The 15,796-nt window shown below is 44.9% G+C and overlaps 1 protein-coding gene across 1 annotated transcript in view; it reads left to right on the forward strand.

Moving 5' to 3' along the window:
* The first annotated feature begins 14,187 nt into the window (after positions 1-14,187).
* Positions 14,188-15,796, forward strand: part of LOC122814274 (complement factor H-like) — a 542,961-nt gene continuing 541,352 nt past the window's right edge. The window contains exon 1 of the mRNA XM_044086867.1: positions 14,188-14,315. Within this exon, the coding sequence (XP_043942802.1) occupies positions 14,219-14,315 (97 nt within the window). The 5' untranslated portion in view covers positions 14,188-14,218. The remainder of the gene's footprint in view (positions 14,316-15,796) is intronic.

Consider the following 15,796-nt stretch of genomic DNA (forward strand, 5'->3'; position numbering starts at 1 on the left):
ATCCGTCATATAGGGGTAGCACTGGTACGTGACAGTTGGACATGCCTGTACATACGACCATGTCCCACAGGATATGTGTGTTAAGTGTGTACAACACCTGTTGTACCTTCAGCAAGCTGTGAAGTGTATGACTGCCAGTGTACCTGTGTGACATGTTGTGCAATGGGTGCAAAGGTAATCAGTAGCGCATTACATGCTCACATGTCCTGCACAGGTGCATAGCTTGACCATACAATACATATAGGGTGTTGGATAATAGCAACCCACAAGAGGTGATGAGTAAGGGTGGCAATGCACTATCACCTTTCTGGGTAAGGTGTGCATGTCCATGACACATTAACACTTGAGATGTTAGCAGTACAGCTGTACAGGGTGGCATGTATATTTGATTACAAATACCTTTGCGTGTTCCACCAGTGGCCTGTTGACAGACAGACATCAACATAATGTGCAAGAGTGACATGTGCACAGCACATCACCGCTGGCTACAGTAGAACAGGGTTAATGTGTTGACATGTGCACAGAACATCAGCGCCAGCTACAGTCGAACACGGTATGTGTTGAACCCCACCGTCATTGTAGCCCATGCCACAGAGCGAAATGTTATGCATCTGTGTATGTACGGCTGGGAATGGACCTGACCTAGCAGTATAGCTGTGTCAGTGTTGCGAACAACATACTGAATGGGCTGTGTGTGTGAGGTGTGTGTCATAAGTGTACGGTCTGATGGATGATACCAGCATTGTCACGGCTATGTGAACATCCCCGTCCCCATAAATGCATACCTAGGCTGTGCTCAACACCATGGTCACTGAGGAAGGGATGGTGCTGTGCGGTGCACCCGCCGACATGGTGATGACAGCAGGCACCGGAGGTAGTCATATGAGGTACCCATGTCAGGTCAGGGTACCATCCATGTGCACAGGATATCACCGTGCAGGCATATACAGCACTGTGTTGAACAATATTACAGCACATAGCACCTGTAAGGGGTAATTTTTATGCATGGATGTGCGATACCAGCATGCACAATACACACCCCCACCATGCAGCATGCTGACTACCTTGCAGAAGGACATAGTCTACACCATGCTGATGGACATGCGACATGTCCATATACCTATTAAATGACATATGTAATGGACAGCCACTGTCCTAATACTGGTTTTCCACAGGCTGGACACATCCCTGTGCCATATATGTGATATACACTGCCATACCATGCAACCCTGTCCATCAAGGCTGCACGTGTCATCACAGTCATACATGGTGTGATGGCCACATGGTACATGCACTATCAACTGATTGGATCAGTAATGTGGCACTGATGCACCTTGTGTTGTCACAATTGCTGTGTGACAGCGTGTAAAGCATGCGCGCACATGCTATGTTTGACCATCCCTGCAAATGTCATATGAATAGACATTGTCCCATGTGTATCACATGTGCAATACAGGCGAGCCGTGGCAGGATGTTCAACACCCGTACAGTGCTGAGTAGATGTATATGGCAAAACACATGCATGTACAGGTGTCCATGTGTATGTGTGCAGTGTCACTGCTGAAGTCCATAACGGCTGCGTCTGTGTTGCTATGTGACATATACACAGCATCCAGGTGAACGGTAGTACTGTGGACACATCGGGCCAAGTGCAGATTGGTAAGAACACAGGTGCAGGCAAGTACACATGGCCACAGCAAGTTACCATCTACATGGAGTATGTACACTGTAATGAGTTGACACAGAGATATGATATGATATCCATTGCATAACGGTGTGACAGGTGTGACAGAAACACGTCAGCTGTATCAGTGTCATGATGCTTTTCAAAGATTACTGTGCAGATGTAGTACATGTCATAGCAATTTATGTTCAGCAGTATGCCAGTACATCAGTGAGAATGTGACCTGTCACCATCATTATGTCTTACAGATAATGCCACGTTCATGACTCCCAGCCTTCAGCCGCCAGGAGCATGATGTCATAATTCCATTGCTCCATGACAACTATGACTTGCTGTTCAGCCATGTGCCACAGCATGCTCAGCAGCGGGATGACCTGTGGCAGGATATACGCAGGAGGGTGAATGATGTGGATGGCAACAACCGCACCTACCAGCAGGTATGCAGGCACTGCACGGACCTGATACGGCATGCGAAACAGCGTGTCACTGCAATCGCCAGAGAACAAGGTGGAACAGGTGGTGGGCCACCAACCCAGCCCCCACTCACACACACAGAGGAGCTACTGGCCAGTCTGGGGACACCCAGGGAACAGCATGTGGAAACACTAGCTGCCATTGTGGAGGTGGGTGTCTCCCAACCAATGAGCCTGGAGTTGCCTGGTAAGTCAGTCCTGCATATGAGTATGATATCCAATGTAGTTGCAGATGTCACTGTACATCATGTAAAGTAACAACACATGCCAGGTATATAGGCACACAAGCTGCATACTACAGTATGCTACATTGTCTATGCAGACATGTGCATACCATATGCTATCACACAGGTAAATGTGTTCACATGCACAGTGCAACCTGTGGCTGTCATACAGTCATGGATAATGTTTCTACTGTTGTGTCACCCCTATACAGGTACCTCTGGCGTGTCGCACAGACATGGGTCCGTCGCAGGTGAGACTGTTGTCAGTATCAGGCATGTTACAGTATAGAGTTATTTGCCATGTGGCTGGTTATAACATGCACACCTGATCTTTGTTCCAGTCACGTTATACATGTTGCACCACCAGACGTACACACATGCCACCCATGTGCAATAGATACAACCATTATTATACACCGGCATGAAACCACAGTACCTGTCAATGTGATATGTGTGGTTAGCTATGCATACAATGGTGGAGGTGTTCTACAATGGATGCATATGTAGTATGCATTGGAACAACATTCGTGGTACGCACACAGTACCACACAGTGAGCTGTGATATGGGCAGCACACAGGTATCACCATTGTGACATATGCCCCTGCATTGTGTGCACACATTGTGACACGCCACCCGACATGTCCCAAGCATGTGGTGTTCTGTCTGCAATATTGTCACACCATCACATGACCTACACCCAACATAACAAACATCCACACTGTTGTCTGCATAGCCCTGTGGATTGTGACAACTCTGACATGTATGGGTGTATGTCACATGGGACACCACAGACATGTGTACAAGATGCCCATCACACACAATTGTCCAAGACCCGTTCACACATGGCCATGGGTGATAGCCACAGGCATGTTGCCACACAGTACTTCTGATGTGGATAGACCCCGTTGCACATTGTCCACACATAGTGCAATCATAGCCGTAGTGGACCACTTGTACATGTGATGTGTTACAACCGGAATGCCTGTCTGCAGCTACCGGAGGTGTCACCAATGTCTACCATATATGATCTGTGGAACAGCATGACTGTGTCAGTCATGGCAATGCAATGCATCCATGTTATGCATTGCACAGCAACATACATGCGTCATGTTGCCATGCAATGGCACAGTGCCTGTACTACACACAGTATAGCTATGTACATGGCTCACACTAACCTCACCTGCACATGCACATTTGCTAAACATGCATTCTATCTGTAGGCTGTACACACAACACTGCACTGTGAAGCCCATTATGATGCTGTGCATGTGTCAGGACACCATTGTGTCAAACATGTATACATGTTACTGCACATGTCAGCGGATTACATGTCAAGGTAACATCAGCCATGTGTACTGTTAACCTGTTCATGGCCACATGGTGTATCACTGTGATGCATGCAAACTACCATGATTGTGTGTACCGCATGACTACTGATATGACACCTGCTTGATGTAGTGTGCACCCCAGGGTGGTATGCATACTAACACTATTAATGTCTGAGCTGCATTCCCTGTGCTGTAGTGCAGGAATGCTGCATGCCATCTGAAATATCACATGCATTTTGTGTCTGTGTGTGTCTGTGTGTGTCTGTGTGTGTGTCTGTGTGTGTCTGTGTGTAGTGCAGGAATGCTGCATGCCATCTGAAATATCACATGCATGGTGTGTCTGTGTGTGTCTGTGTGGGTGTCTGTGTGTGTGTCTGTGTGTGTGTCTGTGTGTGTCTGTGTGTGTGTCTGTGTGTGTCTGTGTGTAATGTACCTTACAGTATTTCTTTGCATTCACAGGTGGTGTAGGTGCGTTACCCTCCTGTGGTCCATCTGATGTTAGTGTCCCCACAGATACTAGCAGTGATGACCATATGCATGAGGTACAGGCAGGGTTATCAGGGGCTGAGTCTGTGCCATTTATTACCATCCCACCCATGTCCCCCTCTTCCCCGCACACAGTTCTGATGCCAACACATACCACATCACCTTTGCCCATAGAGGAAGGACAGTCAGCGTCTGTTGGCATTGAACAGGAATGTGTGGTGGCTACAGAAGGTGTGACTACACACCATGTTGCCAGTGTAATGACTGGTGATGTGCCACACAGGCATGTGGCTGGTGCTGCTCGTAGGAGGACCTCTGGCAGACATGCACCTGCAGTACAGGGCGCAGCAGCTGGTATCACCAGACGCATGTTCCAGACTGTAATGGCAGCACAGGCACGTGCAGAATGGCAGAACCAAGAAGGGCAGAGGCTGCAGAGGGCTGCAATCCATACCCTAAATGACAACATCCAGTCATTGGCGAATGCTCAACAGCAGATTGCTAATGTACTGGATAGGCGATTAGGTGAAATGGTTGGAATCCTCGACCGAGGCATGGCAATCCGCGAGCGTAAGCTGTCTGTGCTGGAACACCTGGTAGGGGTGAGGCATAGGACATGTGGGCGTAGGCCAGCAACACCACCTAGTTTAGGTCGACATGTGCGTGCCACCTCTCATGCCCACTCACATAGTGCCGGTAGCAGTAGCAGTGCAGCTGGTGCTGCACTGTCCACACCAGGACACAGCAGGCCACATGGACATGGCCCTGGCCGGTCCCATCGTGGACACGGTTCCAGCGGACATGTGTCATCGGACAGTAGCCACTCTGTACCTCCACCTGGTAGTGCCCGTGCAACCCCAGGCAGGCACAGGTCATGTGGCTGTGGACGGACACAGTGAGCTGTACAACCTGCACTGTACAGTCTGGGGCTGTCAATTATACCCCGTGTAGGCATCACATATGGCTGAACTGTGTACACACATACCCACACACAGCAGACACAACTGTAGAGCTCCACCACATCCACATTCATTCTGCACAGACATGTCCAGTAAACTCACCGGCCCTTACACACACACATGATGTTATCCATTGGTGCAGCCTATGCCCCTGGCAAACATATCACCCTGTGCATATGATGAAGCCTCTGCCGCATCCCTGTCATCCACACCATCGGTGCAGGGTTATGCAAATATATTCTGATGCACAGGGTGGACAGGATAGTGAGAGGTGTATGTGATACCTGTGTATGCATTGCATGGGATGTGTATGTTGCAGTGGTTGTGTATGAATACTGACAGATGCGTATGTGACATGGGTTGTGTACTGTCAACATGCAGCAGTCATACCATGTAGTGCAGGTGCAGCATGCATTGTGATGTGTTCACGGTATGTGTGACGGTTACATGTGTAGCACCATGTTGGTTCTGATACCCTGAATCCCTCCTATGGTGTACTCGCATGTGCCTACAGGGAGCACTGTTATCGGTCCCCCACGTGTAGCTGTGGAGTACTCACAGGCACATCGGGCAATATCAGCGTACTACATGTACCCTCAACCTGACTGGACACCTACATGACACACATGTCCACACACATATACTGCACCTGATGCATGTGGTCGGTGCCACAGGCTACAGTGGACAGAGACGTCACATACATAGCAGGACACACTACAGGTTTGGTGACATGGTACAGGTGTTGTACACAGCGTGATGGCCACTGACTTGAGGTGTCACTTGTCAGCTGTGGGGCACGCTGTGCAGCAGTAGGACCCTGTAACAGTACAGGAACATGGTCGCAATCACGGGGTGTACACCACTATGACACACACCCCATAGTGTGCAGATGGGGACACCTGCCTGTGTGGTCAGCACCCTCACAATACTATGCACCCACACGCCATGTCACAGGGAGCGGACATGCACAGGCAGCCAGTATGGCTCACACCTATGGCATCAACAGGGTTGTGCAATGCAGCACCAGTACGGGATAGTCACCATGTGTGGTTAGTGTTCTTTCACAACAGTATATTAGCATACACCCTCACACCAAACAGCAGACATACAAACATGTAGACGCACACACATTGTGGTGACCACACATGTGCACACAGAGAGACAACGTGTTGCATGTACTGCACCATCCACATTCATGCTCCCCACACTGAGGTATGTACAGATCTCTACTATGGTGTACAGGGATGTGTAGCAAGTGGGGCATATTCCCCCCGATATGTGGCATACATGGGCACACATTCATGCACACATGTCAGTGCTGGGAATACTACACCTGCCATATGATACGTGTGCAGGCATGCAGCGGTATGTAGTACATTATGTGTACCAACACTGTATCCGGCAGATGTGCTGATATATGCACATGGGAGGTGGTAGGTGTTACAGTTGCCATGTGACATACAGTTGATAACACCTGACTGCTGGGTATGCAGTATGTCAGCACTGTCATGTAACAGCGACATAGCATACTGTATGCACATGGCAGGGTAGGATGGTGTGTGACACAACTGTGAGCCACCACCTGCACACATGCATGTAGACAGGTGTTTAAACACATTATGTACACACATACCTCCATACGTGCTCTTTGTATGCCACCGTATAACGGCCCCTATGATGGGTATCCATGTGGTAGGTTGTTGCAACTATGTTATGGACATCGGCCACTGCTCATGCATGGCTGCTCCATGCACAGTACACATGTCACATTTGTCTCCTGTTGCCATGTTTGTATGCATTGCTACTTTTTGACATGTGTGTTGACATACATAAAACATGGACTGTGGTATGATATCACAGCTGTCACAGGCAAACAATACAAGGGTATGTGTCCCAGTCAACTCTGCTACACCCTGTAGTGGGAGCATTCCACAGACATGGGTCCACCTTCCATTCGTGTGTGTAGAACTGAGTACGCCAGTGTTATGCATGTGGTACATCAAATGCTTTGTATGTGTCATGTGTGCAGTCCATGCACACATCCAGACAATCACATGTATGACATATCCAGACGTTTGTTCATTGTGGTACGGCAGCAGTCATGTGTCACAGCTGTGTCAGGGCCGTGGTATGTGTGGAGCCGACCTGTCCATGTATACTGATATAAGTGGACTACATCACACATGTTGGATCATTGTTAGTACATGTGTACTCTGCACAACTGCTGTACACTGCTATACAGACCTGTGGACATATGTCACATGCTGTTGTTGGACAATGAGGCTTACTGCTGCACCGATGACATGGTGCTGGCATGACATCTACAGTGTTCACTGCAGTGTGTACATGTGACCTGCACCCATGACACCTGTGATGTCATCTGTGTGTGTACAAGTAACTACATGTGTGACCACCCTGTGCATGTGGACAGTTTTACCTTACTGTGACCTTCTGTATGTACACTCCATCTGCATGCTGGACGGCACTTAGCAAATGCTAAGTGTGTGAGCATGCCCAGTAAGCAGTTGTGTAGATGGACACACAGTACATTGCACACTGCACCCTTCTGTGATTATACCCCGTGTGCATGCATGTTTCCCCTTTGCAACTGCTAAGTGTGTGAGCATGCCCAGTTTGCTGTTGTGTAAATGGACACACAGTACATTCCACACTCTGCCCTTTCATGATTACACTCCATGTGTATGCCTTCTGTGTGTACACTCCATCTGCATGCTGGACGGCACTTAGCAAATGCTAAGTATGTGAGCATGCCCAGTAAGCAGTTGTGTAGATGGACACACAGTACATTGCACACTGCACCCTTCTGTGATTATACCCCGTGTGCATGCATGTTTCCCCTTTGCAACTGCTAAGTGTGTGAGCATGCCCAGTTTGCTGTTGTGTAAGTGGACACACAGTACATTCCACACTCTGCCCTTTCATGATTACACTCCATGTGTATGCCTTCTGTGTGTACACTCCATCTGCATACTGGATGGCACTTAGCAAATGCTAAGTGTGTGAGCATGCCCAGTAAGCAGTTGTGTAGATGGACACACAGTACATTGCACACTGCGCCCTTCTGTGATTATACCCCGTGTGCATGCATGTTTCCCCCTTGCAACTGCTGTGTGAGCATGCCCAGTTTGCTGTTGTGTAAGTGGACACACAGTACATTCCACACTCTGCCCTTTCATGATTACACTCCATGTGTATGCCTTCTGTGTGTACACTCCATCTGCATACTGGACGGCACTTAGCAAATGCTAAGTGTGTGAGCATGCCCAGTAAGCAGTTGTGTAGATGGACACACAGTACATTGCACACTGCGCCCTTCTGTGATTATACCCTGTGTGCATGCATGTTTCCCCTTTGCAACTGCTAAGTGTGTGAGCATGCCCAGTTTGCTGTTGTGTAAGTGGACACACAGTACATTCCACACTCTGCCCTTTCATGATTACACTCCATGTGTATGCCTTCTGTGTGTACACTCCATCTGCATGCTGGGCGTCACTTAGCAAATGCTAAGTGTGTGAGCATGCCCAGTAAGCAGTTGTGTAGATGGACACACAGTACATTGCACACTGCGCCCTTCTGTGATTATACCCCGTGTGCATGCATGTTTCCCTTTTGCAACTGCTAAGTGTGTGAGCATTCCCAGTTTGCTGTTGTGTAAGTGGACACACAGTACATTCCACACTCTGCCCTTTCATGATTACACTCCATGTGTATGCATGTTTGCACTTTGCAAATGCTAAGTGTGTGAGCATGCCCAGTACGCCATTCATGGACACACTGTACATTCGACACCGACGTCTGATACTAGGCATGTAGCCATGGCCATTGACATCCTGTATAGCCATGGTGGCCATCCAGGCGATATATATAAAGTTGTTATGCCACAATGGATGCCTACATCAAACACACTGGTTGCTCTCTCAAAGGGTGTACTGTCTGTGGTGCATCCCGTATCCATTTTGTGATGTAGTGCTCCGTAGATAGTTCGTATTCCCGAGTGCAGCACTGCTGTGTTACTGTACGTCCACCTTGGGATAGTAACATGCTGTGTGACTGCTCACTCTGTAATCATTCCCTATCGGCATCCTTGCCTTTGCGGATGATATCATCCACCTAGAAGTATGCCTCTGACAGTCATGCATTTCATGGACACATGTGTCATCACCCTTGCACCTGATTCTAGTGCATATACAGCTGATTCGTATTTGCGGCTGTCACATCTTTTGCGTCAATCACAGCAGGTGCTGTGAATGTATAAATTTTTGGAGTCCTACAATGGACACCAATATGCATGTTTAAAGTGTAGAACTTGCTGGACTGTCACTTTCTGGCCAATGATTTGGACTGCTGCTGTATATTCCCCATTCGTGGATGTCTGTTTGTCTACCCATATTAGCTATTACTTGGCATATTTATATCCATGTGTCATATATACGGGACATAGGTCTGTTGTGTGTACATATATACATGTAAACTCCTCGTTTCATACCTTGCTTTGTTAATGTCTGTGGATTACCTGTGTACACACATCTATAACCATACCATACATTTCCACTGTACAGATACTGGCAGAGTGTATGGATGGTTGACCCTTTATCTTAGGTGTGTTTTACATTAACCTGTGTCTATCTGGCAATTTGCTGGCATTTCATTTGAGACTTACGGTGGCACCTTCTGACAAGTAGTTCAGGTTACGAATGCATACCCTTGGTCGATCCCTGCTACTAACACACCCGTTATTCTATCCAGTTTCTATGTTTGTTTTAGCACATATCTTGTGTTTCTCACTATTTGTACCAGTAGTTTGCATGGCATTGTCCGGTTCCATACTTTCAGAGGCTGACAGTTTTGAGACATGTATAACTAACGTGGGGTAAACAGCATTAATTTACTCTGCTGTGAGCGGATCACACACGCACAGGCGCACTTGCATTTCCTTATTGTGGGTTACGCGCAGGCGCACATGCATATCTGTATTCTGGGTTACATATGTTTACTGAGTCTTTGTGCTTACGTGGCCTGTATTAGTTGTGACAGTACCAGTAACTTATCTCTGATCCGGTTAACGGACGTATGCGAAACACACTTTCACCTTTACATATCTAACTGTCTTTACGGCACAGACGCATTAATTACAAGTTCACATTTATATGTTCTACACTCGTAATTCAAACGGGACTGCATTCACGTTGGTCGGTTGCTGTGACCACTACACGTTTGGTGTTCTGTCTCATTTATATGCATACCCATGGTACATAGCTACATTAACATATCCCCCCCCCGCACTCACTTACGTCACAGGCATCCATTCTCCTGCTGGGAAAAGTATAGTACTACATGTTACACATTCCCTATTCCCTAATGCTCTGGACCCAGGCTGCATATGGCGTAACCGCAGGGATATTCAGAACACAAAGGCTTATAGTCCCGACAAATACAGGTCTTTAATTGTTAGGGTGTTCCTGTGGTGCTCTGGGTTTGGTCTTGTCCGCCTAGTGTACAGAACTGCCCTGACCGTGTACGAATGTCAGACGAGGCACATGGGCACAGTTTGTCCATGTTTATTATACCATGACCCCCCCATTATTATTCCAAACCGTGCACGCTGATTGGCCAGCGTGCCTGTTGTAAATCGAGTGATACTAATGGAAAAAGGTCTGGTCGCCCGGACTTTTTTCCATTTGTATAACTCGGTTTTTAAAACCTGTCTCGCTATGTTAGATGGGTTTAACATAGCGAGACAGCTTTAAAATAAGCAACGGAGATCTCCGTTGCTTATTTTAAAGCTGTCTTGCTATGCTAAACACATTTAACATAGCGAGACAGGTTTTAAAAGAAAGCAACGAGAAAGCAAGATCTCTGTTGCTTTATTTTAGTGTTTCGCTATGTTAAACGGGTTTAACATAGCGAGACAGTTTTAAAATAAGCAACGGCCCTCGGGACCAAACCACGCCAACCGTGGGTAAATCCAGCATTACCCACACCCAGGCATGGGTTATTGCTATAATATTCAATCTGTGTTTACAGACACGGGTGTTTGGACAACTGACAATAGCTTATGCTGTTGGCATACAATGATGTGGGTGGTGCTGGTTATCATACATATTCCATGTTGTGCGTTGTTCCCATTCACATTTGACTATTCCCTGTAGTCATTCATACATGGATATTTATGTAGCACATGACTGAACTATGTATTACCTGCAGGTATGCTGTGTTACAGTGAACATATGTGACGGTTGGTTACAGTATATATGTGTACGTACCGCTGTAATACTGGGGACTACCACACATCCTTCACAGCATTTCATGCGTATATACATACTATTATTCAGTGACCTGTAGAAGGTTGTGAGAGCACTGATTACGTGTCCCTATTTGTGCACGCATCATGTTAGTCTTTGTCCAGCTTTTGTTGCTGTCATAGGTTGGACGGTGGTGTTGGTGTGTGATTGGGTTGTATTTATACTGACGATACTTCAGTGGGGGGTAGGGTTAGCACTTGTTCCTCTTTGTGGGGGAGGCCCCATTTTGGACATTTGTGTCCTGCGTCAACACCTGACACGTGCCATATGTCCTCTGATATTAACACAGTAGTATATTTATTACCTTCGTTACTACTTGCATGTTACAGGCATTTTGTATCTGGTACACATGACTATTATATTGGATAGCTTAAGCTATTCCCATGCTATGCAATAACCTTTCATTCTGGCATATACATGTTATTCTATCCTTTGCATTGGCCGTGGGTGTTTTACCATGCAAATCCACACATATCTACAAGTGATGTCCCACTTTGACAATCTGTACATGTGGCAACCCTGCTGGGGTGACCTGCATGGTGGACAGCTGTTCCACTCTGTGTATTATGTTTTGCATGTCTGCATAGCTACTCATCAGTACTGTGGCTACACATAATGCTTTGTCCAGATGTGTACAGTTATGGACACCGTGGCGTGTGAACACCTATGGGGTTTCGACAGGTCAGTAACCACATGCGGGATGTACACATTCTGCCGACACATTCACATGCAGCCATTTGGATTTCAGTACCTGAGATGGGATGTTGACATATGTGGGGTACATATTTGCAAGCCTGTCACTGCCTAGGACAATACTTCCTACTACATATGGGGTATACCCGCTCTGTGTAGGTGTACAGCTGCGCAAGGCTGCTAGCTGGATTAGGTGGACATTCGGACATGGGTGCGGGTTACGTGCTATGAAGGGGTTGTTGTGTATTACATTTGCATGCATGGGTTCTGCTTCTGGATATTCCGATTCGGCATATGCCATCTTATGTGTATGTGATGGTTACGTTGCTGTGTATAGCACATTTTACTATACATATGTTTGTGTGTGTTTGTGATGCGATTTGGGATGTCTAGTTTCTTTATGGTTGTTATATGGCCACGACTGCCCAGCTGTGTACTATCACTACCACTGTGGGACTGCTGGTGACCATGCCCATGGGGCTAGTCGTGTGTATTTGCGGCGCGCTGACATGATGCAGTACACCTCCACTGGGTATGACTGCTGACAGTGCACTACGTAACGGACACAGTATTCTAAGTATCATTTGTTCCATGAACGGGAACATTTTGTATTTCATGCATTTATGTTTGGTTCTCCATTTTGTGTGGACGGGTAATGTGTAGCATACTTTGCATACATTTCATTATCCACGGACACTGATAGGTGCGGTTACTATTGCAGGCGGGCTAAGTAAGATTCAGCACTTTAGGTTGCTCATCGACAGCCGACTTGGCCACGCCTCCGAGCGCAACTTAGTTAGGCTCCCTGGACTCGCGCACGTGCCCTATGCACATGGTTGTGGTTGCAGCACATACTCATTACTATGCATGTGGCGCTGCTACACCATTTATACGCTGCACGGCCAGCGCAAGCCTTACACCAGCCTTGCGCCGAGCTTCATGAATCCGGGGGTATATCTTTTCTTTGTATGCCTTAGTGCTATTATGGGGCTGGACTCATTATGATAAACAGGGGTTAAACAGCCTGACATTGCTTCTGAAACTCATATTTAAATTTCATATTTGTTTTATCAGTATTCACATCTTCTGACTACTAGTCTATGAAAATGAAACACTCAGTTAAAATATACAAAAATGTATAACAGAGGTGTATTATGGTGATATGATTCTTCTCTGGTTCCATTACATTTAGTGAGACAACAGTCCTTTAAAGCATTCCATTATTTCCTTAATGATGAGCTCAAATTAATATTTTTGCTTTGTTTCACATTTATAGGAAGTAATCATTTCTTATTTTCTCCAAACCTAGAAATTCTCTGTTCATTATATCTAATGAAATATACCAGTGCAGTTCCCTCATTTATTTCTGAATTTTAAGCATAAATGCCACCATGCCTTGTGGCCTTTGAAGCTTAAGCATTAGCTCTCTTGTAACCTTTCCTTCTGTAAATGAGTCTGCATTAGTGCCACTAAAGAGATAACTTTTTTTGGTAGCCCTTTGTGTTTTGTGAGTGAAGAACAAATGCATCTCTACTGTGACTCTGAATCTTTGCTGTTAGCTACCTTAAATTATCTTTTCTTTAGTCCCTAAGTAAAGTCAGATGTTCATTTAAAAAAAGCTGTCAGCTTTTCTGAAGTGTAGGCCATTTCTGTTTTCCCAATCTTCATTTATAAAAATAAGGCCTGTGTGCTGAACCACAATTGCCTGATCTGATATGACATTTAAGAAAAAGCATAATTTTGCTACATCAGCAGTCACATATAGCCACAAACTACTCCTAATATGACAACCCTCCCCAAAACATATGATTAAATCTAATTGTTAATCTTGCATCAGCTTCTTTGTCTCACTAGGTTGCTAAATCAGCATGATACTGAAGCACTCTTTCCAGTGAAGCAATCAGCTAAATAAATACATGATACAAGGTTTGCACAACATGTTTACTTTGATTTGGGGAGGGACAGCGTTGCAGTTCAAGGTGATATTTAGAGTACAGAAGGCAGTTATCAGCTATTAGAGCAATCTGTACAGCGCAACAGCATCTACATGCATAGTTGTATGATTGATAAAATAGAAATGAGTATGTTAGGCACTATTTTTCCTTTAATACTATTGACAATAACCTGTGCACAAGAAGGAAAAGGTATGTAATTATGATTCTTGATTTGCTTTCATAGTTTCAGTTTAAATAAGTTATATCAAAAATGACCAGTTATAAAATGTTATATTCAAAATAAAATAAAATAGTATGGTATATTCAAAATAAATGTAAAGTGGCTGGCGATAAGTATAGCAGGGGATTGTTGTAATTTGTTACAGAAAATGAAGTATGCTTGTATATCATGTACAACCTTCAAACAAATACTGAAAAATCATCTCATCTCTTCTTGGCTATGTACCTGCTCTATAACCTAACCTCCTCCTTCTCCTTATATGATAACTAAACTGCTTTTTGCTACTGCTGACTGGTGATATTTTCTCCGTAATTGTTATTTTTCATCACTTGTTGATACTGGTACAATAATGCTGCTTAATATATCTCTATTTATACTTCTGTGAATGAATCCATCTGGCAACCAACAAAATTACTGCTTTTATGTATATATTCTGCATAGATTACAGGAATCACTATGAGTAACACTGTATCAACTTTTGTACCAATTAATGTTTAATATTTTCTGTATCTATGTTGTTGTCACACCTGGGCCTCCAATGAAAATGGACTCTTAGGCCCAGTGGAATTTCCTGGTAAACAAATGCAATAAGTAAATAAATAAATAAATAAATACATAAATAAATTTAGCACATTTATGTGAAAGACTGTTTCATTTAGATTTTACAGTAAAAAACACACACACACACACACACACACACACACACATATAAAGTTGCAACTATATTATGTTTTTGCTGAAATGTAGTTAAAGTAAATTAGGATAGTGTTAAAATTTAGACAAATAATAGTTTACCAACCTTTCTTTGCAAAGAAAGTCTTTCTTATATCTTCAAAAGACATGCATCCAGCTTATATTTTCACATTTTTTTATCTTGATTTGCTAGTGCTCTCTCTCTCTCTCTAGCTCTGTCATATATATACAGTTTTAACTTGAAAGGTTTTAGCCCCTGGACATTACCAACACCCATTAGCTTCTTGAAAGTTTCTCTTATGTTTCATCTCTGCCTCTTTAAGAGAGTACATATTATCTTTTCTAAATCTCTTTGCAAATAGCATCTAGTGCAGACTTTAAACTATTTTTTTTACCCACTGCTTGGTGTATTTCCTTAAAATGATGGGTTTTCTTGATCTGCATATAATAGTTTGGATGAAGTTTTACCACCTGACTGTATAAAGGAGCAACAACATCTGGGTTTACACTGCTGATGTGACTTTCTGGACCTCCTTGCTGCTTTCCCAAAGTGCTTTCTTACATTTGTGGCATTTACAGTTAGTCTGTCCATGTTTATAGAGGACCACTGCTTCTCTTAAGCTGTGAACTACTTTTTTGTTTTTTTGCTTCTCAGATACATTATTCCGCTTTTAAAAACTTGTATTTGAGGTGAAGTGTGGCAGTTTTGTCAAGACTCCTTTGATCATTTCCCTTTGCTTTTGTGCATCATACTTGT

The sequence above is a fragment of the Protopterus annectens genome, chromosome 10.part0, assembly GCF_019279795.1.
Source record: "Protopterus annectens isolate FY-2018-M chromosome 10.part0, PAN1.0, whole genome shotgun sequence".
Taxonomy (NCBI): domain Eukaryota; kingdom Metazoa; phylum Chordata; order Ceratodontiformes; family Protopteridae; genus Protopterus; species Protopterus annectens.